This window comes from Aulostomus chinensis, chromosome 9, assembly GCF_037954235.1.
Source record: "Aulostomus chinensis isolate RoL2024-O1b breed Wild chromosome 9, RoL_Achi_v1.0, whole genome shotgun sequence".
NCBI classification, from domain to species: Eukaryota; Metazoa; Chordata; class Actinopteri; order Syngnathiformes; family Aulostomidae; genus Aulostomus; species Aulostomus chinensis.
The window spans coordinates 4,345,232-4,367,702 of NC_141328.1; the positions used below are offsets into that span (position 1 = coordinate 4,345,232).

Below are 22,471 nucleotides of genomic sequence, written 5' to 3' on the forward strand. Positions count from 1 at the left end.
TTTTTTATTTGTTTTTCACCGCTTTTACGCGAAGAGCCGATTACATCTTTAAAACATCTTCTTCCTGATCTTGATTTATCACAACACAACCACCGAGTCGAAAACAAACCACATAAAATATGAATTTATTTTCTGAGCGAAGACGTGCTGGACCTCTTTTGCTCGTGAAGTTTTATTTTCCATTTGTTTTTATCTGATTCAGTCCCTCCTGAGTGTTGGCATCGTATCTGCTTTAGAAATGTGACAGCCAGTAAAATCTACAACAACATGTTTTGTTTGTTTGGGTGCTGTCCTTGGTGCTGATTCTTACCCTCAACAATCCAGGATCAACAACACTCATTCTTATCTGTACGCACAAAGACTCCGGTTGTAATGACGTACATGTTAGGATTCTCCTTTGAATGCAAAACTTTTTTTCTCCCTCTGAATTATTCGTAAACAATACAAACCACATTGTAAACAATTAACAAACTATATCCCGGTCAGATCTAAGACACAACCAGCAACCAGCTTCTGAGCTGCAGTGGGGATGTTTTCACACCACATGGAAGCTGCCGAACTCCTCATGTCTTCACCGTTGCAGCCTGGAAGCAGCCTGGAAGCAGCCTGGAAGCAGCCTGGAAGCAGCCTCTCTCCCGGCTGGCTCGAGTTCCTGTCCATGATTTAGTGAAGCTTTTACAGAAACATCCAAGGAGGGTTATAGTGCAACTGGTTGAAATGGTTAAACTGGTTGACGATATTTGCTTCACAAATGTGCCACGAGTCAACCCTCCTTGGATAATCAGGACCGGATGACTGATAATCTTCATGGTGCCAACTTGATTCCCCAGAAGAACATTTAGACGTGGTCAGGGACAGTCTGAAGGGCGTCTTCTGGGTTTCTGTTGACGTCGACATTCTGTAGCGACAGAGCCATAAACACGGTTTAAATATTCAGCATCCTTCCAAAGTAAGAAATCAAATCAGTCCACTCATCCGTATATTTCTCTTTTTAGAACAAGCAAATTAAATGACAGACTGCCGACAAATGTATGCAAGCCTCTATTAGGTTGATGTTTGGAAAAGCTGAGTGGCATATGATTATCACAAGTGTGTGCGTGTGAAAACTTACTATTGGCTTCTCTCTGTGAGTGTTAACAGCCTCGATGTTGAGGAAGAACGACTCAAGTTTACAGCCTACGACGGAGGAGGAAAAGAAACGGTCACAGAAGGTTGGAGGGATTGTATAATGAGCATTTGTGATGCTGTAAATGTCCCACCGTAGGCTATTGGTGTGAGTTTGAGCACCGTGTGAAGGGGGCATCTCAGATAAGGCAGCTCATCTTCAGAAGGAGGAGATAAGAGAGCGTTAGGAGGACTGAAACAACATCACGGGTTCTTACGACGTGTCCTCCATCCCAGTTCTCCCTACCTGCAGGTTTGTCTAGAAAGTACGCCAACAGGCAGCGCATGATAGCCTGGTGGCAGATGACCAGGACATTCTCCTGCCTCTCCAGCTCCATGATGACCGGTTCTAGACGATGGGCGAGGTCTTCATAAGACTGGCCAAGAGAGGGAACAAAGGCAGCATTCTCCAGTTACTCTACTGGACTCTTCCCAGTGTGTCCCTGCTCAGGTTACCTGGTGAATTGTACGCCAGGCATAACAGCCAGCAGGCAGGTTTGCTTATTTGCAAAGTTAGATGAGACAATCAGTATTTGTTACTGCTTGGTTGCCTAAATATGGGGCTGGAGCATGGAGGCAGTTAGCTTAGCTTAGCATAACAACTGGAAACAGTTTAGCACAATAAATGGTAGTGAAGGAATGAATTAGCACACCTCCATCTTGCCTATTCAGTTTCAAAGACCTCTTCATCCTCCCTCACAAAGACTATGATGATGAGTAGCAGCTGCTCTTGTCGTCGTCCATCAAAGTTATGGGCTGCTGTACTAAAGTTCTGAACCCAGTCAGGAAAGTAGATCCTGCCATCTGATGCTAAAATCACTTAAAATCTCTATCAATATTAAAGGATTTCACAATGAATTTATTTTAAAATTGGACTTTTCATGCGGGCGGCACGGCGGTGCAGCGGTCAGCACTGTTGCCCCACAGCAAGAAGGTTCTGGGTTCAAGTCCTGGCTGGAGCACGGGATCCTTCTGTGTGGAGTCTGCATGTTCTCCCTGTGCCTGCGTGGGTTCTCTCTGGTACTCCAGCTTCCTCCCACAGTCCAAAGACATCAAGAGGGGACGAGGCTGATTGATACTCTAAATTGACCGTAGGTGTGGCTGGGAGAGCCAATGGTTGTCTGTTTATGTGTGTTGGCCCTGCCATGGACTGGTGACCTGTCCAGGGTGAACCCTGCTTCTTGCCCCAAGGCTGCTGGGATAGGCTCCACCCCCCGCCACCCTTAACAGGATAAATGGAAGAAAATGGATGGATGGATGTACTTTTCATGCATGCTGACAGAGAAGCGAAGGTTGTCTGGCCTCCTGTATGGCTCTTGGAGGATGCACTATCAGTGTATTTCCCAAGCAGTTGTATAGTTCCTTTAAACTGAACCGAAGGAACTGCTAATACCAGATTTGTACGTTCCACCTTCAGATATCTTATTGTTCGGGTGGAACACCCACCAGAGTCAAGGTGATTCTGCATCCAATAATGCTGAACCTCAAATGTGACCAAGTGAAGCTTCGTAGTTGTAGTCACGTATTGTTTGAGCTGCAAGTTTTCAGACGTGAATGTGTGTGTGTGTGTGTGTGTGTGTGTGTGTGTGTGTGTGTGTGTGTGTGTGTGTGTGTGTGTGTGTGTAAGTGTTCAATCAAAAATCAACACTTCCTGACTGAGTAAATAGTCGAGGAATGACACAAACTGTACATTCAGTGGACTGCTTACCTCACCCTTGGGGTAACGGTAGCGATACTTGTCCTGGTCTCTCAGTGCAAACTCCTCTGGGAAATTCTCCTGGATCTCCTCGTAGGTTAACTCCTCACACACGCCCTTTGTGGAAAAAAAAAGCAACGTTTTCTGATATTTACTCCCAAAGATACAACCCGTAATGCATCCAACAGTGGAACTTACAGCGTCTATCTCATTGAGAGCCTTCCACTGCTCATACTGGACCCCAAGAGCCTCTGCAGTCTGGATGGTCCTCTTCATGTGGCTCGTCCACACCTTCAGGTCCTTGATTTTTTGACTCCTGATGAAGGTCCCTAAAGCACTGGCATACTGGGAACAATGGGTGGCATTTTATCTTAAAACATGGATTATTTGAGTGGTTGGTTCTGCATGTTGCTCTGGGAAGGAGGTTTAGTCACAGTTGCAGCCATGCCAGCCATACAAGGAGCAGACATGTTTTCTTTGTAAATTAATGAGAAAAATAAGAACAGAAAGTAAGAAATCGTCCCCGTTTGAAGTGACATTTAGACTACCGGTACATTCTTGTTCATATTTTGCACAGATTAAAGCAAAAATTAAGTTATGAAAACTGTTTAGAGTACAGTTTTGCTATCTTATTCATAAAGTGACGAGAAAACCCGGTGACAGCAGCACATATCAGGCCAGGCGCACGCGTCTACCTCTGACACAGGTTCAGTTTGATTTTTGTGGATCCTACCCTTATTGAACATCTCAGGATCAAGTTTGTGGTGTGAATCTTTGGAGGGCCCTCTGTTTTAGGTCGTGTGAACTATTAAATTACACTACCAAACGCTACATAAAATAAAACTTGTTCTACTTCGACTAGCCAACCAATCAATGCTTCAATGTCTATCTAATATCCGTCTATCTAATGTCTGTCTGTGTAATATCCCCCAACGGCAAGCAATCAGCTGCAATTTACTTTTACCTCGACAATTAAGGCACATTTAGATGAAAATATTATCGAGCAGAATGATAAATAAAGGGCTTTTTACTGACAGACAATTCTTCACAACACTATTTGTGTGGTCTGCTCACTTTAAGTCCTCGGGGGGACAAGCCCGAATCCCCACCAATGCGTCCTAAAAGATTGAGCTCGCTCTCTCCGTGGCGACTCAGGTAGATGGATCTGGGAGTGACGTGGATGTTCATGAGGTAGTAGACGATTCTGCTCTGGATGTGATCCTGGACCCGGTTCACCAGGTATCTTTTACCCACTTCAAAGATCTTGATGTAGGAGAGATTCCTGTGAGAAATTAGCAGTGGGGGAAGAGAATTGGTCTGCAATGAGAGAATCTGTTTTCTGTTGTTTTTTTTAACCTCAGAGGAATGAAAGCACTGTGGGTCAGTACCTGTCCCTCTCATCGTCGATGGGCATGTAGCTGGCCTTGTAACACTCAATACGCTGGACAAAGTCCTCCATGGCTTCATCGATGTCCCGATCCACGTAATCTGGACTCCCAAATTTAACTTGCTGCAAAGGACAGTCAGTTTAACTCAGACCCCAACATCTTAGACACTGCGAGCATTCAAAAGAAATCATACGGAAGTATTTCTCACCTTGATATTCTCTGCAATAATTTCTGGGTCATAACAGATGGATTCCACAAAGAACACCTGCATGCAAAGGTCAAAGAAGTTCCATTTGTTACATTAATGGGAGAAATGTTTGTTTTTGTGTGTTTCAGTTGCAACGTCCATGCTTTCATACTGAGAGATTTGAGTTATTTGAGTTTGCTCATCATAGATATGTGAAATGGGGGTAAAACAGCTGGCCTGCACGCTGCAGTGAGATGTTTTTCAAGAGCTTCATCACTAAAGGACAGATTTGAGTTTCCTATCTATTTCCTCTCATCTAATGCTGCAATGAATTAGACAGGTGTGTTTCTTCCAATTTTTATTTTGCAAATATTACTTTTAGTTAACTTCAAGACTTGCACTCGCCTTGTAGCCTTTCTCCTTGGCAAAGCTATTGATGACGGCTCTTCTCTCCCTGGTGGTGTTGGTGGCATCAAATACCTGCGAGACAGATGGACGGGACACATGCTACATGTTTACAGTTCTGCAAAAACCCTCAAATATACACAAACACATTAGTCTTAACTGGCATCATTACTGGGGGAAACGTAAAAGTTGTGAATTCAATGTATTATATTGAATGTCAACATGCTCTATTTTAAACATTATAATATGATGTCACATTATATTTTATACATTCATCCCTGCAGATTCTGACTTGTAACCAGAATCCGGTCCCAGTAGCAGCAGTCTGAGGAAAGCTGGCCAGTCATGCACTCAACCCCCGAGTCATTCCAAGGCCAGATGAGCTATATAAACCCTCCAGGATGTTCTGGGTCCACCCCTTCTCCCACTTGAATGTGCCCAGATCGCCTCCAAGCACTTGGCAGGATTCCTGGTCAGATGCCACCTCCGCTGACTCCGCTTAGTGTCAGGGAGGAGCAGCTTTACTCAGAGCTCCCTGACATCCTCATCCTGCTATCTCACAGAAAGAAACGGATGTTGGCCACTTGGTAAATTGATAGTTTAGCCTTCCAGCTCAGGTCCCTCTTGACCTGCTCACCCCCAACCCTGAAAAAGACCATGAGATACTTACATGTATGTTCTTGAAGCAGCATTTTACTCTGAACCTGGAGGAAGTCCTCCACTGTTGTCTGCAGAGAACCACGGTGCGGCCTCTGACTTGGACATGTTGACTCTCATATCGCTGTGAACTACCCAGCTCCCGTTCGAGGTCACAGTCTGACGAGGCCAGCAAAACCCAATAACTCGCAAAATATCGAGCTGCAACCCTGAGACACACTTCTCAACTATCTCTACAACCACAACCACACCACACACACACACTTTGGTGTTGTAGCAACTGTTTGTGTTTTTTTTTTGTTGTTGTCGTCCATCCTGATCACGGCTTCTCCCTTCATTACATACAATCACAATGGCGATCATTGATTTTTGACCTCATGCTTGACCATGATGTTACTGCAAATTCTCGCCAGCACATGAGTCCAATAACAAAACACCACGTGCCTTCCAGATCCCTGCGAGTGAGCTGAGCTTGTGTGAGCACCGAGTCCCTCGGCAGCGATTTCAAAACTGAATGTTTCAATTACTCACCTCTCCCTTTTAGTCGTTTAAAAGATGGATGGAGAACACTTTCTTCTCTTACGTATATGGAAATGGGTTTTTGCCAGAGAGATTTTCACTTGTGAGGGTCTTGCAATACCACTTTGTTCAAGGTCTGAGGAAATCCACCAGTTCAGTTTAGGTACTAGTGCTACCTTGTGGTGAAAGAAAGTACGCCTGAAGCAACAAACATCATCAGTAGTGCAGTATTGTCTTCCCGTGACGTACAGCCACACACGTTTGTCTGTCTGGCGTCACCAGAGGTTGCAGGGTGTCATATTTTCACCACAGTGTGCACAGTCAATTCCTCCATGCAATATCCAGATATTATCAGCTTTCACCTCCCTCTCACTCTATAGAACAGCCACACACCAACATGAGCCTCTCTCATCGCTGCCCGTGGCTTTAAATAGGGCCCGAGCAGGAACGTGCCAGGGGCTGAAAGTTCACCCTGCCAGAGGTATGTGCTCTCTGAGTGCTTTTGGGGTTTGGAGTTAGTTTTCTGTCTACCTGTTGAATGAAAGTCCAATATTCAGTCTCTTTTGAATTTATTTTTGATCTCTATCAGCTCCTGAGGGAAATATCTGGCTCTTAAGCAGCTAAATGCTTCCATATGTTTACCAGAGGAGAGTTTTAGAGCTTTTTCCTCTGAAAACAGCTGCTTGCTGCAAATAATAAAATACAATTAAGGCAGTGAGAGTCAATCAAAAGACTGAGAGAGTAGACAGCTAAACAACAAACACCTCAAAGCTCTGATCAGTCAAGCAGTGGCATTGAGAATTCTCTGTCGGTTCATCACATCGAGCAAAACCTCTTACATTACAGAAGGTCATTTGATACGTTGAAAGCCGGCTGAAACAAAACCAAATAACTAATTCACGACTGCGTTGTTGTTGTACCTGCAGGTGTCCTGGTACTTACAGCAACTTGTCCCTGTTCCTTTGTGAAGTAGACGGCTACGTCTTTGAGGGCGGCTGCTGCACAGGCCCTGAGAGAGAAGTTACACTCATGTGGGCAAAGGAGCAACAACTGTAAAAAATGAGGTAGGGATCAATGTGATATGACAAAGATAAGGAGGACTGACATCAGCGAGTGACTTTTCTAAGCTCTTACTTGCGGATTCTCATGGCCTCCTCATTGTCTGGCTTAAAGAACTCAAAGTTCTTGTAGGTCTTCACAGCCTGCCTGCGGTACTGGCCGACGTTAAAGGCTAGTGGGAATGAAAAATGTTGCGGTTGGCAAGAACAAACCCCACAGGATGCTGAGTACATCACTTAAAAACATTCAGTTCCAAGTCCATTCCACAATGTAAATGATCAGGATTCACACGGACACTAACTTTTTGTAGGAACTCCGATCCAATTCAGGTATCGTGTGAGCTTCTTGGAGATGAAGGTCTTCCCTCTGGCAGGTAATCCCACCATCACAATCATTGTCGGGGAGTTGCAGAACTGTGGCACTGCAGCTGAGGTGGAGACCAAATGAGAAGGTAATAGTTATGGAAGATTGTCACAGTCATTTGAATATCTTTATTGTTGCTGGTCTGATTCATGACGTGTGACACAACATTCAAAAATATATGGAATCATTTCTCTATCTTTATTGTGCAATCAAACAGAGCAGCTTTCCAAGCCAACAAATAATTAGAGAACAAAACTGTTGACACTGCAATAATAAGAATTTTTTTTTTAATGTTTTTTTTTTTTTTTTAACAAGTCAAAATGATCCTTAGAAAAGTATTCATGGAATCCAAACGGTTTATTCGCAGGTCCAAAAGCTTCAAGCTCAAGCCAAGCTGTTACTCTGATTCAGGCTCATTTAGCCACCCTTCATGAATGAAAAATAAACATCTGCATTTCAAAGGATGTAACCGTGACCTCCCACAGCACAGATGTTACATCCACGAGAGGGCACTTCACCTCTGCGGCGTCTCCTTTTCCTCAATTCGACACCAGGTGACTCGCTCCCACAGTGAAAGCACTTACAAAACTTTGGATTCACGTTCATCTTTTTGTTTTTTTTTTGTTTTTTCCACAAAGAACAATCTTAAATCCAAATTAAGTGTTAGGATTATTTATTCAAATGCAAATTTATTTCACTCAGTGTTGATATTTTTGATTGCAAACCTGTTACGTTTGGAAGATAAAGATACAAAAGTAACTCCATAGAAACAGAAACATGTTAGAATGCTCCAACTCAATCTAGCATCTCACACAACTCACTGAAGTTGGACATGTGGCATGTTTGTGTGTGTGTGTGTGTGTGTGTGTGTGTGTGTGTGTGTGTGTGTGTGTGTGTGTGTGTGTGTGTCCCAGTAATCTTCATTAGGACAGAATAAGAGACCGATGATGCAGCTCAAATGTTTCCAAACCAGTGCAGAGACTCACACAGCTTAACTGCCAGCCTGTCTTTGGCTGGACAACCTGACACAGAAAACATTCCAACTCCGACCAACAGCAAAGACACAGAACCATGAATAGTTCACACAAGAAAATACTGAACAGATGCTTCTTACTCTCATTTAATCACATTTTCGAAACAGCCAGAGTGGGACAGTGTTCTGTTGCAATATGGCTGACAAAAACCCAGCACTGCAGATCTTCCAGTAATGTTTAACTGGCTTCCAGTTTGCATCCCCAAAGTACCCGTATGGCCCCTGTGTACGGCAGGGAGTGAGTCAGCCTCTAGGCTCTTCGATTATGAATGGAGTATGCCGAATCTGCAAAAAAAGCTCAAAGGACGACATCAGACACTGAGTAGAGCGCCAACTCAGACCTGGCGTGGTTCATGCTGGCTGGCATCCCATGAGTGACTCCTCTGTCTCGCTCAGACTGCTGCCTGCCTACCTGCATCCCCCAACAGGTCTGAGGAGGATTAGAGGGACCCAGACTGCAGATCCAGTAAGATGCGCATGAAGCTAACGCGACTGCTTGTATAAGAACAGGTAATGCATCCTAGTCCTCTTCTGTTCAAGCTGGGGTGGGTTTACTGCACTTACATCCCCTCCGGCGGTTCAGGTTGTAGCCCATCCATGGTACCCAGATCTTGAGCAGGGGGGTCTGTGTGAGTTTCCTCTGCTCTGCCGACGTGTTAATGGTGAGAGCCATGAGGCCGGGGCTGGTGGCGGCGGCGGGCGGAGGAGTAATCAACTGAGGCATGCAGCTCAATCTGTGTGCATGTGTGTGCTCACTGAATTCGACCTGCTGCAGGTCAGCTGACGGTTGCTAAGGAGAAGTACTTGGTAGGCAGGAGGGGAGGGGGGGGGGGGTGGCTGAACGGAGGCCATCCTGCTTGTCTGCCTCTCCGTCTGTTTACAGATTTAAAAGCCCTGAGAGGATCTGCCAACATCTCTGTGGTAATGTCAGACAGCAGGGAGCATCCCAATCCTCCGTCATGTACATCTGTTGTGGTGACACAGCTGGTTCCTCGGTCACAACCCCAGAAACAAAGTCACGGCAGAGGAGGGAAACCTCTCATGAATCCAAATGAGCACACTCAGTACCACACAAGCTTGTTTTGCACACTACAAGAAGTTGTACTTAACCTTTCTTGTCACTAGAGGGCAGTTTTAAACTTCACCCTGAGCCTGGGCTAATTCAGGAAGTGACTTCAGGAAGTACTGAATCGTAGCTGAACAAATAAAATAAAAAATATTGTGTTATTTGGCCACCGTATTGTGGTGCTATTGGACTGTCAAAACTGTGAGGTGTTTCTTATATCTTGTCCATGATCTCAAGTGCATAATTTAGATTCTGGTTTGTCTAGAGGCTGTAGTAATTTACTCTACATGCAAGTAGGTGTTCAGTTAAAGCAGGGGTTGCAGCAAGAAATAGCAATGTAAAAAAAGATAGAAATTGGAGTTCCATGCTAAATAAATGTAACTTTGTTTAAAACATTCTGTTGATATTATTAGTTAATACTATGGGTGCAGGTGAGAAGAGTATTTTTTTGCTGTAACCACCTTCAGGGTTTTTAGAGTCTCTGGCACCTTCATTTTGGGGTTTGGAACCTGGAAATACTTCATGTCACTGTAGAGAATTACTGGATTTGTGAAGATGTAGTGATATTATCAGTGAATACACGAGTATCAAAAGTCAAAAGTGTTGCTGCACATGTAGTTTCTCACATAGAATTTTTTTTTCAATTGTAACACAAAAAAACCTCATAACAAAATTATTCAAATGTTGCTGATAGCCGTGGAGCAATTTATCGTATAAAACTGTTGTTGTGGTTTCCTGCTGTAGCTTCATGTGCGGTGGACTGGTGAAGGAGAGTCAACCCTCCTCGGCCGGTTGCTATCAAGTAACACTTCATACCTAAAAGTGTATTTTGCCATCATGAACACTCAGTGACTTCTCGCTGGTCTCAGAATTTAGGAAACGCCTCATCTTGAAGCAAATGGAAACAGACCGCTTGCAACATCTCAAATATCTAAAAATCCAAGTGTTTATTTCAAGTTTAAAGTTGATTGCTGAACATACGGTTGGATAGAGAAGACTTGGATACCAGGTCTTCTGTTTCAGGATTGATGTTTGTTTATTCATTTATTTATTTAGTGGTCCCATCTCATTTGCTTTAAGATGAGAATATGTGGCTGGCGTTTCCTGAATTCAAGAGCAGGAACTCATACACTGTGGCGCTCTCTGTGTTTCCAGCAAGCCCACAAATCAAACATCATCGTCTTTATCATGTTGCAATATGTCAGTCTATCATGCCCACTCACACCTTCATGTCACAGATTCTGACAGCTTGAAACAGAGGACGTCAGATGGTAAAATGACTTCTGGAGACTTCTTTTTCAAAGCCTCAATCAGTTGCTCAACGGAAGTACTTAACAGAGCGGCGGCTGCCTCAGTTTCCTGTTTCATGTGCATTATCATTATCTATACATGATGTATTTGATACAGTTACGGTAAGTGAAAGGTAAATTGTGCACATCAACTAAACTGAATGCAGAAAGCGACTTAAATACAGTATGATTGAAAGTCGATCTGTTGTTCTCTCCTATTTTTAATCTTTTGAAATTTCACCTTATTTTGATTTGATTAGTTTGCTTTGCTCTTTGATAAATGTAAAGCAGTTTTGCATATTTAGAAAAGCGCCATCTAAAAGTGATTCCCCCCCCCCCCTATCATTAATAAGTTCAGTTCAGTACGAATCCTTGAACATTATTCTCTTGTTTAACAGAACTTTAGATTTTTTTTTTTAAATCAAAATCCAATACTAAACAATTTCCAACAATAATTTCGGAACATCTATGCGTCAATCAATGATCAGCATCTATCAGCATGAGCTAAAAGCTACATTGGTTAGCTAGCTAGAAAAAAATGGCAGGTCTGAATTTCTTTGATTGCTTTCATCCTCAGACGCTGTTGTCTTTCCCCAGAGTGATGCGTCACATCCTCCTGGCTCAGATTTATTCATGCTGACCAGAGGTCCAACTGTAACAGCTTCAGAATCTCCATGGAGCACAGACTGGGCTCCATCTCTCTCCCTGCTGCTATCAAGTGGGAGTCTCCCTCGCCTTATGTTATGACACTCTCTGGACACACCCTCTTTTCAACCTTCCACTCAGAATCATCACAATATTATTTGCCACCCTTTAATCCTGTTTCGCTCAGAAATAAATCACGATACAGCAGCTGGACCCTCTGGAAATGCCGTTCCAGCTGGACTTTAAAGATAGAACTCAGCGCAAAATGTAGTTTTTTTTTTGAGTTTTTCTTTTTTTACAGGTCATATTTTGTTCCAGTTTAAAGAGAAAAGGAAAAGTTCATTCATGAACAAGCCTCTACTGCACCACATATAAAAGCCATCTAGTTGTGGAGTTGCTCAGTCAACAAGGTAAGGTGGTGTCAAATGTCAGCACATGGTCTACTTTTACTCTGTATTACACTCATATACATCCACATTAGTAGAAAATACTGCAAGGGTTACTTGATGTATTATTTACTTGTGACCTCACCTGCACTGCCACACCTGCGAAGCCTCATAGGTTCCAGCTGAGGAAGCTCCATTCTGTTCCACGCTTCAGTGAGCAGCTACAGACCGTCGACACTTTTTGGATGATGAGGCCAGGGGCAAAATAACTGATGCTCTTTTTAAAGAAACTAAACCCCAGTGCCAAAGTATTCTCAACACCCCCCCAGCTCCCACCCATCCGAGCCCCGTCGTTTCATGACCCATGGACATACGATAGCAGCAGACTGGGTTTGTCCTTTAATGTTTGCCAGGGCTAGAGTTCACAACGTACACACATGGCGAGGGAGAATCGACACTCCGAGGGTGCGTCAAAACAAGTGCAAAGGTCACTGAGAAAGTGATTGTTGTTGCACATGGAGACGTGAACCCGAATCACTTGATGTGCAGGGAAGGGAGCGTGCTGCTGTGAAATGGATACGAGGGTGTGAAATCAAAAACCGAGGACCAAGCATGACTTTGCAGTGATGCACGACTGCATTTGTGTACTACCAAATTATTAATGTCAGGGGAGTGCATGTATGGTGGGTTAAACTAAACATGGATCACATAAATGAAGGGAGAGATACTGATTAGGAGAGGACATGTAAGCTCTCAATTTGTGATGGAAACGTTCTTTAGGCTCAAGCATATTGACTCAGATCCATGAGCGTGTCTCTCTGCCCAGCTTGTCATTCAGGACTTGAACTCGAGCCAAACATTGAGACATGGACTTGAGACTCCTCTGCTTTTCTTGGTCTGGCCACACAGGGCACACATGACAGGCTGGTGAAGTGTGTGCTCCTGTATTAATTATTAATTTATCCCTTGTGCCATAGGAACGAAATCTGGAACATGACAGGGGAGCATTTTCATATATAAAAAAAAATCCCTCTCCTGTCTTCTCCTGTTGAATGCAAGGACAAATACAACACTAAAAATACTAAAACGAATGGTAGCAGTAGCGGTGGTCCTCTTCCAGGGGCAGCCACAGGTGAGAGAACACGAAGACTCGGTGGAAGGAGTCAAGGTTGTTCCTGAATTCAAGGTGCCAACATTTGTCACAATGGGTAGAGTTCTGGGTGTTTCAGCAGGAGCCAATAATGCCCCCCACGTTCCCAGGCTTTGATTATTGTCAAACTCAACAGAACGAGCGTGGAGACAGACTTCACACTGCTCTGTGACCTTAACATGCATCTCTCCTGTGAGCAGTGTAATACGTTAAATCAGTGCTGATGTATAAATAGACAAACATGCCATTAAGACTCACTGATTGCAGTACCATTGATCCTATCTGACAGACTGTCTTCCAGTTTGCCCCCCCCCCCCCCCCATGTGTCATGGGACTCCTGGAGACAAGTCCGTCAGCTTTAGTATTCAGCAAGCAAAACAGCACCCAGGAGAAGAAAAGCTGATGTGCCAGATGTTAATCAGTGGCTGAGTTGAAGCGACGCTTGCGCACAAGCTGACATACTCCGACTCAAAGGTCATCTATAGACATAAGGTGACATAATTAATGATAATAATTTTTCAAATCATAACAAATGGGTCCTATACGTCTTTACTTCGCCGAATAAAAACATTGATTCATTCATTATCAGTGTGAGAGAATCCGCTTTATTATTTCCCTGAAATTCTGCTTCCTGAAAGTTTTAGAATGACATGCAGATGTTTGCACAGAGAGGCAAAGCAGTTGGAAAAAAAAAATCAGAATGGGGGTTTGAGGGGCGGGGGGCTTGGATCAACAGGCAGTAGACTTAACTACTTCATTCCAGGAATGCTGTTACATATTCACTCACATTTCAACAAGCAGGACCGCTGCATGATAAACTCAGACTGGACTCTTTTGGTTTTGGAAGAGCAAGTCTGGGGCTGAGAAGACCTGAGGTGAGGATCTGTTTTCATAATGCGGTGCTGCTCAGGTGCTCAGGTTCGAACCTTTTTTTGCACAGTGAGGTTTTTGCATTGTTTAGAGGTAAAAAGTAAAACTACACCTCAGTCAGCGATCAGGCAAAATTGCATGACATTACAGGTCTCATTTGAACATGAAGCGATGCAGTGTGTACACTTCAAAACTATAATAAGACAACAGGCTAAAATGATGACGATGCACGGAGGAGGGTGAAGTTTTTGGAGAAAAAAAAAACCCAGAATTTGACATGAGAACAAGGTATGTTTATGGTAAAATGTATATGAGAAGAAAAGGTGCTCAAGGCCATATTGGGAATGACAGGATCAGGTATGAAATTACCATCTTTTGCCTGCTGCACATGTTGAGAGTGCATACGTTTCACAGCATTCTGGAGGTTACGTTTAAGATAAAAAATACACCCAACTAGACAGCCGGGATGCCAGATGTGTCATGTAAAGGCAAAACTTCCCAATCAGCTCTTATGCAACGCCACTACAAATCAGCCACAGCTGCACATGAAAATTGGAGGATTTTAATTCGTCTACCTGACAGACATTAAGTTCTGAAACATCCTCCTCCTCCCTAGCATGGGTCAATGGCAATGTTGTATTTTAAAAACATTTCTTGTTCTTATCACTTCTTACCTCTGCTTATTAATACGCATGTTACGTGTGGTTTTGTGGCTGTGTATTAAATGTATTCTTATGATTTTTGTTGCGGTAAACGCAAAGTCAAAACCATGTTTGCTGTCGGCTTGTTTGGAGGTTAAAGCTGCTCTTTGTTATCATCGTACTGCTGTAAGGCACAAAAGCTCCCTGAACAAACCAATTTCGCCAAATTTTGATTGTGCAATAGTTTCCCAAGCATCTACAATCTGCAGCTGTCTCAGACAATCATTGCCGTCTGTGTAGGTTCTCATTCATCCAGGTCATCGTAGATCGAAGCGAAGTAAAATCTGGTCAACTGGACGTAAGTTTATCTTGAAGACGTTTCACCTGTCATCCGAGAGGCTTCTTCAGTTCTAGTGAAGAGTGTGGAAACTCCAGCTTATAAACCTATGTGGGAGTGGTCAGTGCTATTGTGGCGGAAACGACCCTCCCGAGACTCACCTGGCCTCCCCAAACGACAGTCGTTGTGCGGTGTCAGGGAGTTTCAGGGGTGGTCGTTAGGGAGTTTCACCGACCACTCAGATGCTAATGGGCTGTGCTGGCATCAGCCGTTCCACATGGGTCTTTCAGCTGAGCTCTTTGGGGAAGTTTTGAAAGGACTTGGTTGTAAATAGGTGAAAGGAAATGTCGCAGTCCACCTCCTCTGTTCAAAGATGGTTTCTCTATCCTGACGTGGATGGCTTCTTTAACTCCTCTTTCAACTGTTAAAGAGTTAAAGAAGCCATCCACGTCAGGATAGAGAAACCATCTTTGTCAGTCCATGGCAGGGCCAACACACATAGACAGACAACCATTGGCTCTCCCAGCCACGCCTACGGTCAATTTAGAGTCTGGATTAACCTGGTCCCTCTTGATGTCTTTGGACTGTGGAGGAAGCTGGAGTACCAGATAGAACCCACACAGGAACAGGGAGAACATGCAGACTCCACACAGAGAGACCCTGTGCTCAAGCCAGGGCTCAAACCCAGAACCTTCTTGCTGTGAGGCGACGGTGCTGACCACTGCTCCGCCGTGCCGCCCCTTGTCAAACTATAGAATAAGAAAAGCTAACCTCGAAACAAAGTAACTCAGAAGGGAAGGACAATCCAACAGTGAATGAAACAGAGAAACAAACTGAAATATGAACAGTAATGACAGAACAGGAAACAGGTGGGCGAACGAAGGGAAGCGAAAGCACTGATGGATGGGAGCCACTGACTGTAATAGAAAAACAAACTAAACCTTGAACACCAATGATACAACAAGAAACAGGTGGGAGAACCAATGGAGCACTGAGGTTGAAACTGTCTTCTGTATCTATCTATTGTCTGTCTTTTGTCTTCCAGATTTGGCAGCAGATACAACCTTGATAGCAATGATCCTACCCACAGAAATACCACTGAATCCATTACAAAGTCCTTGACTGTAACTGCACCAAATTTGATAGAAGTACCATGAAGCACATCGATTCTACAAAGCCTGATTTTTAAGGCAAAACCACACGCATTAATACACAAAATGTTTTGGGCGTTTAGTTTAATACCTTTTTTACTGGGCCCATGGATGAAGCTGGGGAATTTAAAAGGTCGAAAACTAAAATGTGTAGACAGGACAGTGACAGAATAATTTTACACTCATCGAAAAATATTGCAGTGTTTCAGTTAAAAAAAAAAGCAGTATGACAAAGATGGACACTTTCACTGCAGTCACTGTAACTTTGTAGGATGCTACTTTTGTTGTTGTTGTTGTTGTTGTCTGTGGATTTTCTCCTCACCTTCTCTATTAGAGGCACAGAAAAAAAATGCTCTTGACGTCCAGTTACATGAGCTTGCCATTAAGTTCTGTGTCTCCTCTACAGTGATGTGGTCACATCCAGCTCTGGCGTTCATCCTGGTCTTTTCAGGATCTCTACCCTCCATTAATGATGGCGGAAAGATTCTGGTTTACCCCGTCGACGGAAGCCACTGGCTTAACATGAAAATTCTGGTGGAGGCACTTCATTCTCGAGGACATCAAATCACGGTGCTGCGCTCCTCCACCAGCTGGTACGTTTCAGAATTCTCCCCCCACTACACCTCCATCACCATCGCCCAGGAGCAGACCCAGAACATAGAGAGCCAAACTTTTATGACCTCTTTCTTGCAGAGGTCAATCGAGATCCAACGCCATGCTGGCTCACTATGGGCGTTTATCAGCTTTTATAGGAACCTGTTCAGCATGATTGGGGAGAACCAGCAAGTTGTGGCAACGCTGATCACCAGCATCTTTGAGAATAAGACGCTAATTAAGGAGCTGGTGGAAACAGGATACGATCTGTGTCTGACTGACCCAGCGTTTCCGGCTGGGGTGATACTGGGACACTATCTACAGCTTCCCTTAGTTTTCAATGTACGCTGGCTCTTCAATGGGGAAGCACATTTCGCCATTGCTCCCAGTCCTTTGTCCTTCGTCCCTCAATTATTCTCCAGTTACTCAGATAAAATGGACTTTTTTCAAAGAATGAACAATATAATCTATCACGGCATATTGGTTTACATGTACCACTATGTCTCAAATCCGCCTTACCAGGGCGTGTGTGATCGTTATTTCGGACCTGACGTCAACATCATGTCCCTCATCCAGGGAGCTGATCTCTGGCTCATGCGGGTTGACTTCACCTTTGAGTTCCCTCGCCCCACCATGCCCAATGTCGTCTACATCGGAGGGTTTCAGGGTAAACCTTCCAAGCCACTTCCATCAGATTTAGAGGGATTTATGCAGAGTTCCGGTGAACACGGTGTGGTTGTCATGACTCTGGGAACCCTGCTTAGCGACCTCGGCCCTGAGTTAACGGAGACCATCGCCTCGGCATTTGCCAACCTTCCCCAGAAAGTCTTGTGGAGACACGTTGGGGAAAGACCAGCGACGTTGGAAAACAACACCATGATAGTTAAGTGGCTGCCTCAAAATGATGTTCTTGGTCACCCCAAAACTAAGGTTTTTGTCACCCACGGGGGCACCAACGGCATTTATGAGGCCATCTACCACGGCATTCCCATTTTAGGCATGCCTCTCATCTTTGACCAGTACGACAACATGGTGCGTATGAAGGCCCGGGGTGTAGCTGAGGTTGTTCAAGTAACGGCACTTGATGTGGAATCTCTGACGATAGCTTTGAGGAATATTTTAGACCCAGCAAAGCCTTACAAAGAGAACATGCTCAAACTATCAAAACTTCATCACGATAAACCAATAAAACCCATTGACAGTGCAGTTTTCTGGACAGAGTACGTCATGAGGCATCGGGGTGCAGCACATCTGCGCACTGACTCATATAAGTTGCCATGGTATGCATATCACTGTCTCGATGTAATAGCTGTCATTGTTGCATTTGGTTTGCTAAACATAATGTTCATTTTGATTTTGTGTAAATGTCTCTGTCAGTATCTGATAAGAAGGAAGAAGTCTAAATTTAAGTCCAAGAGTGAGTAGATAAGTCCTTGATGACTCGTGATTCAGAGAGTTGATAAAAATCATTTATGAAAGGTAAGTATTAAAGTATATTCTCAAGGGAAATAGCCACATGGAGAAATGCAGGAATATTAGAAGGACATATCATTCTAATCGAGTCATTAGAAATGTCTTTTTGGGGTTTTCGCAAATTTCACTTGTGGTGAAAGCACAAAAGAAATGGCTTTAAAATGTCATGTTTTTTCTCCCTTTTCTGCTGTTTTGATCTTTCTTTGTATTGTGCAACTTACCTACTTAATTATGTCTCATTCCACCCTAGGTGATGAGATATTTTGAGCCATTTGGACATTCAATTTCAAATAACTAGAAATCATTGGCTCAGCAGCTTCAAAAATAGTAGCAGCTCGTTTCAGCTGATTTGTCTCCGATCAAAATGGTTACCAGGTTATAAAGGAAAATCAAATCAAACGGAAAGAAATGAATTTAAAAAGTTTTGCTAATATATCATTTTTGGGCACCGTGCAGTGGTCAGCACTGTCGCCTCACAGCAGGTTCGAGTCCCGGCTGGATCTTTCTGTGTGGAGCCTGCATGTTCTCCCTGTTCTCCCGGTTCTCTCTGGTACTCCAGCTTCCTCCACAGTCCAAAGACATCAAGAGGGGACCAGGTTAATCCAGACTCTAAATTGACCGTAGGCGTGGCTGGGAGAGCCAATGGTTGTCTGTCTCTATGTGTTGGCCCTGCCATGGACTGGTGACCCGTCCAGGGTGAACCCCGCCTCTCACCTGAAGTCTGCTGGGATAGGCTCCACCCCCCACTACCCTTAACAGAAGAAGAGGTAGAAAATGGATGGATGGAAACTGCAGAACTGCATTCTGGAATCACCAAGAAGTTACACAAGGGGGAAAAGAACATCTTCAGGAATACCAGACAACTAATTCTGGATCCTTGAAAGTATCCGTACTGTTAACAACCACATAGATTGTTTCTGAAAAAATTGCTTCACACAAACAATCTAATATTTTGTTCTTGTTGCTAGCTGTCGTAATGTCAAAAACCGTATAGACTTTAAGCTTTTCTGCTTTTACATGCACTTTTGCTGCTGAGTTAAAGGACATTAGAGGCACAGATAAAGACAAGCAATTATGTCAACAAACCCGGTTAGCAGGCTAACTTAGGTGCAGCCTTAACTTACAGCCAGTGAGCTATCAAGGTGGGTAAGCCGCAAATTCAACCCTATAAAATCAAGATATATCATTTATTTACAAGCAGCAGCTTAAAATCCAAAGAGGGTGTCGTTGGTCCTTTGGTAATTTACAAAGCTACTGGTCACTTTTGAGGGAAAAGCTTTTCAGAAATTAACTGCTAAAATTTCCTGCACTGGCACAATGCTACATGTGACTGTCTGAATGTTGAGACCACATGGATCAGGTCACGTCTGTGGCCAAGATTATGTCCCCCCAAGAGGACATGAGAAACAGAAATGATTCATCAGCTTGTTCTGGTTAAGGTGTTGGCTCACTCTGCTTTCATCCTGCAAAAAATGATGAAGCTCCACCATGAAGACAAACAAAGTGGGTATTGAAAAACCATGTTCTTGCCCCTAAACCCAATGACTGAATTATAAAACAAATCATGATAAAGCATTTAGGACAGCTATTTATTACTTTGTTCTTTCCAAAATAAAAGATGCAGGTTTAAAGTTAATGTGTACTGGCTTCAATTACCAGACTGATTCAGTATATCTGATATACACTCAGTTTCTGGAGTATAAACCCGTGCAGCTACATAAGAAAGCCAGGTGTCCCAATGCCACTCTTTTACAGGCAGCATTCCTACCATCAACCCACAACAAACACGAGATATGAATAACAAACTCGAAATACAGGAAGGAAATGATTAAACTGCCATGTTGTTTCTGAAATTCCCAGCACTACCAAGAAAAGAGAAGGCATGTTCTCCCCTCTGACTGCAGTCCCGCAGGGCCGAACCACAATCTCACTGTGAAGGAACACTCTTTTCACATTAAAGGATTTAATATGAACCATATCAAAGCTAAACACACACAAAAACAGGAAAATTCTTACACGCATTCACGGATGCACATAATTATTTTCCAAGAATAAGAATAAGAGTCATTTTAAAGAGTCTCTTTGCAGTCCAGCTGTTGGAGCAACTTAACCTGGGATTACATTCCCACACTCGACCATGGAAAATTTGAAAAATACGGCTTAAGTCCCGTGTTTCCTGATGTTTGATCTTATTTCCCACATTCTGACTCTCTGCCAAATTGTAAATAATACAATTCTATATCTCAACCAGATCTCAAAATACCCGGCGGAACAAGAAAATAACGGTCAGGTGAATGTTCAGGTTTATTGGAATGCTTTTAATAAGGCACAGTTTCACAGCGTATACAGTATGTTAATGCTCACACCAAACTAAGCAATAATCAGCTTTTGCTGCATTTGAGCTTTCATTCTTTAACATATTTCTCAGTTACTCTGTAACTTTGCATTTTTTTTTTTTTAAGCAGTACTGATCAAGAAAATGTTTGAAAAACAGGCTTTGAAATGTAGCTCATCATACTGCAAGATAGAAGCGATTTTAACCACAACTTGAGCGCTGTGAGGAGTGAGCCAGTGGCGGGGACAGGATATCTTGATGTGCTGAGATGTGTGGCGAAAACCCATCCAGTCTCTTCCTGTGGCACGTGTACGATAACAAACACGCAGAACTCCTATTTTACAGTTCACTTTTAGAGAGTGAAAGCTACAAGCCGTCTACCTTAAGAACCAGACTGAGACGTTAACTTTCCTCTGCAGTTTGCGCCACACCAATAAAGCCGGAGATCGACTGAGAGGCTTGGTGAAGCAGCTGTCTGATCTGAGCACAGATGTTTTCGTGTCTGAGAAGGTAAACCAGAGGGTTGAGAGCGCTATTGAGACACACAAGGCCACGACTTATCTGATTAGCAATGTAGACGGCATTAAACCAACTCAGGCAAACTTTGTCTCTGGACAGCACTCTTGCCCAGAGGTTGAGGTTCTTAAATACATGATGAGGAATGTAACAAACGGAGAAGAGAACAATCAAGATGAACAGCAACATCAAACTTTTGTGTTTCAGCGCCTTGTCGATGGTGTTTTTGCGGTAGAGGATGACAATCATTTGTCCGTAGCAGGCCACCGTGATGACGAATGGAATGCAAAACCCAAGCAGTGTCGATACCAGGCTGTATTTTTGGTAATCCTCAAGATACCTCTTATGGGTGGTGTGGTAGCAGGACCTGGACCTGTTTGGGGATGTTTTGACAAAGTGCATCTCTGGAAGACTTTGCACTCCCACGAACAGCCAGACTATAACTGAGATGATCACGGAGTGAGTGACAGTTATTCTCCCCTTCACCCTAACTGGATGGACAATGGCCAGGTACCTGTACACGCTTATACAAGTGAGAAATCCAATACTTCCGTATAAATTCAAATTGAAGCAAAATCTTGCTGTCTTGCAGAACACATCTCCAAAGATCCATCTGCTGTTCATGAAGTAGTAAACCACAAAAAATGGCAGAGTGAGCAGATATAAAATATCTGAAAGTCCAAGGTTGAGGATAAAAACATTGATGTTGCCAAGTTTCTTCCAGTTGTGCACCAAAAAATTCAGCCCGCATCCATTAGCTGCCAGACCAATGATGAACACCAAGATATACACAGAAGGGAGAAATCTGCGTTCGTAGATTAAACTGACCTTAAAGCAAGACGTGTTATTCATTTTGTCCTCTGAGAGTAACGCAGATTACAAGAGGGCAGAAAACAAAGCCAAGCAAAAATAATGCCCCCTGCTGTTGTCTAAGGAGAGTGTCGTGTGAATCCACACCACCTCAAATGCAGAATTGGGGTTGTTGATGCGGCACATTAAAAAAAAACACACTTCACTTTTGCGTCAGCTGGGGGATTCAGCACGGCGGATGTGGTCTCTCAATTCAGGAGAAAATGCACTCACAAATACACGTGTGCCCTAAATGAGGCTTTGTAGTGTAGAGTAAATGTCTTCTCATATTTAAGTTTTAAACTCACAGGAGCCTGGTGTTCATGAAAGTGTGTGGTTGGACGCACAGCACCAGCAGTTCTTCTCTCACACAGAGGAAAGGTGAGAGTCTCCCTCTGGTGGTGGATTGCAGAAAAGAAAACACAGCATTAAGCTTTTCTGAACAGTGATTTCAGCTGGGAGTGTTTTTAGGATCATGCCCTGGAAATGAGACACCCTCACAATGCCCTGCAATTCCTCAACTACCTAAATCCCTTTTATTCCAAATCATAATTTTTCTTCTTATAATATTTAAATTGGTCTGCTCTGTCAGAGACTCTGGTCTTTCTCCCTGTTTTCTAAAACTAAAGAAATAGCTTCTTTTTTTTTTTGTGTGTGTTTTCATGAAAACTATGGAGACTGAACTCAAGTATGTTGTG

The 22,471-nt window shown here is 43.5% G+C and overlaps 3 protein-coding genes across 4 annotated transcripts; 1 reads left to right on the forward strand and 2 right to left on the reverse strand.

Moving 5' to 3' along the window:
• Positions 1 to 53: 53 nt before the first annotated feature.
• pfkfb1 (6-phosphofructo-2-kinase/fructose-2,6-biphosphatase 1) lies at positions 54 to 12,076 on the reverse strand. 2 transcript variants are annotated; one of them, XM_086213226.1, is made up of 14 exons: positions 12,003 to 12,076; positions 7,377 to 7,502; positions 7,151 to 7,247; positions 6,959 to 7,025; positions 4,841 to 4,915; positions 4,457 to 4,513; positions 4,249 to 4,370; positions 3,935 to 4,142; positions 3,059 to 3,205; positions 2,873 to 2,977; positions 1,412 to 1,541; positions 1,260 to 1,322; positions 1,112 to 1,176; positions 54 to 898 (listed from the first exon to the last, which is right to left on the reverse strand). In XM_086213226.1, exons 1-14 carry the CDS (start codon positions 12,052 to 12,054, stop codon positions 839 to 841), a joined length of 1,374 nt encoding a protein of 457 aa, XP_086069352.1. In that variant the 5' UTR covers positions 12,055 to 12,076; the 3' UTR covers positions 54 to 838. The 2 variants fall into 2 exon arrangements, with proteins under 2 accessions (XP_086069352.1, XP_086069351.1); XM_086213225.1 differs by lacking the exon at positions 12,003 to 12,076 and adding an exon at positions 9,036 to 9,216.
• On the forward strand, positions 8,913 to 18,108 carry LOC147255473 (UDP-glucuronosyltransferase 1-2-like). The gene is made up of 2 exons (XM_086213224.1): positions 8,913 to 8,981; positions 16,413 to 18,108. The coding sequence occupies exon 2, from the start codon at positions 16,415 to 16,417 to the stop codon at positions 18,023 to 18,025; it is 1,611 nt and encodes a 536-aa protein (XP_086069350.1). The 5' UTR covers positions 8,913 to 8,981; positions 16,413 to 16,414; the 3' UTR covers positions 18,026 to 18,108.
• Positions 18,109 to 20,388: 2,280 nt separating this feature from the next.
• LOC147255474 (P2Y purinoceptor 1) lies at positions 20,389 to 21,847 on the reverse strand. Its single transcript, XM_086212545.1, has one exon. It carries the CDS (start codon positions 21,774 to 21,776, stop codon positions 20,811 to 20,813), a length of 966 nt encoding a protein of 321 aa, XP_086068671.1. The 5' UTR covers positions 21,777 to 21,847; the 3' UTR covers positions 20,389 to 20,810.
• Between the last annotated feature and the right edge of the window lie 624 nt (positions 21,848 to 22,471).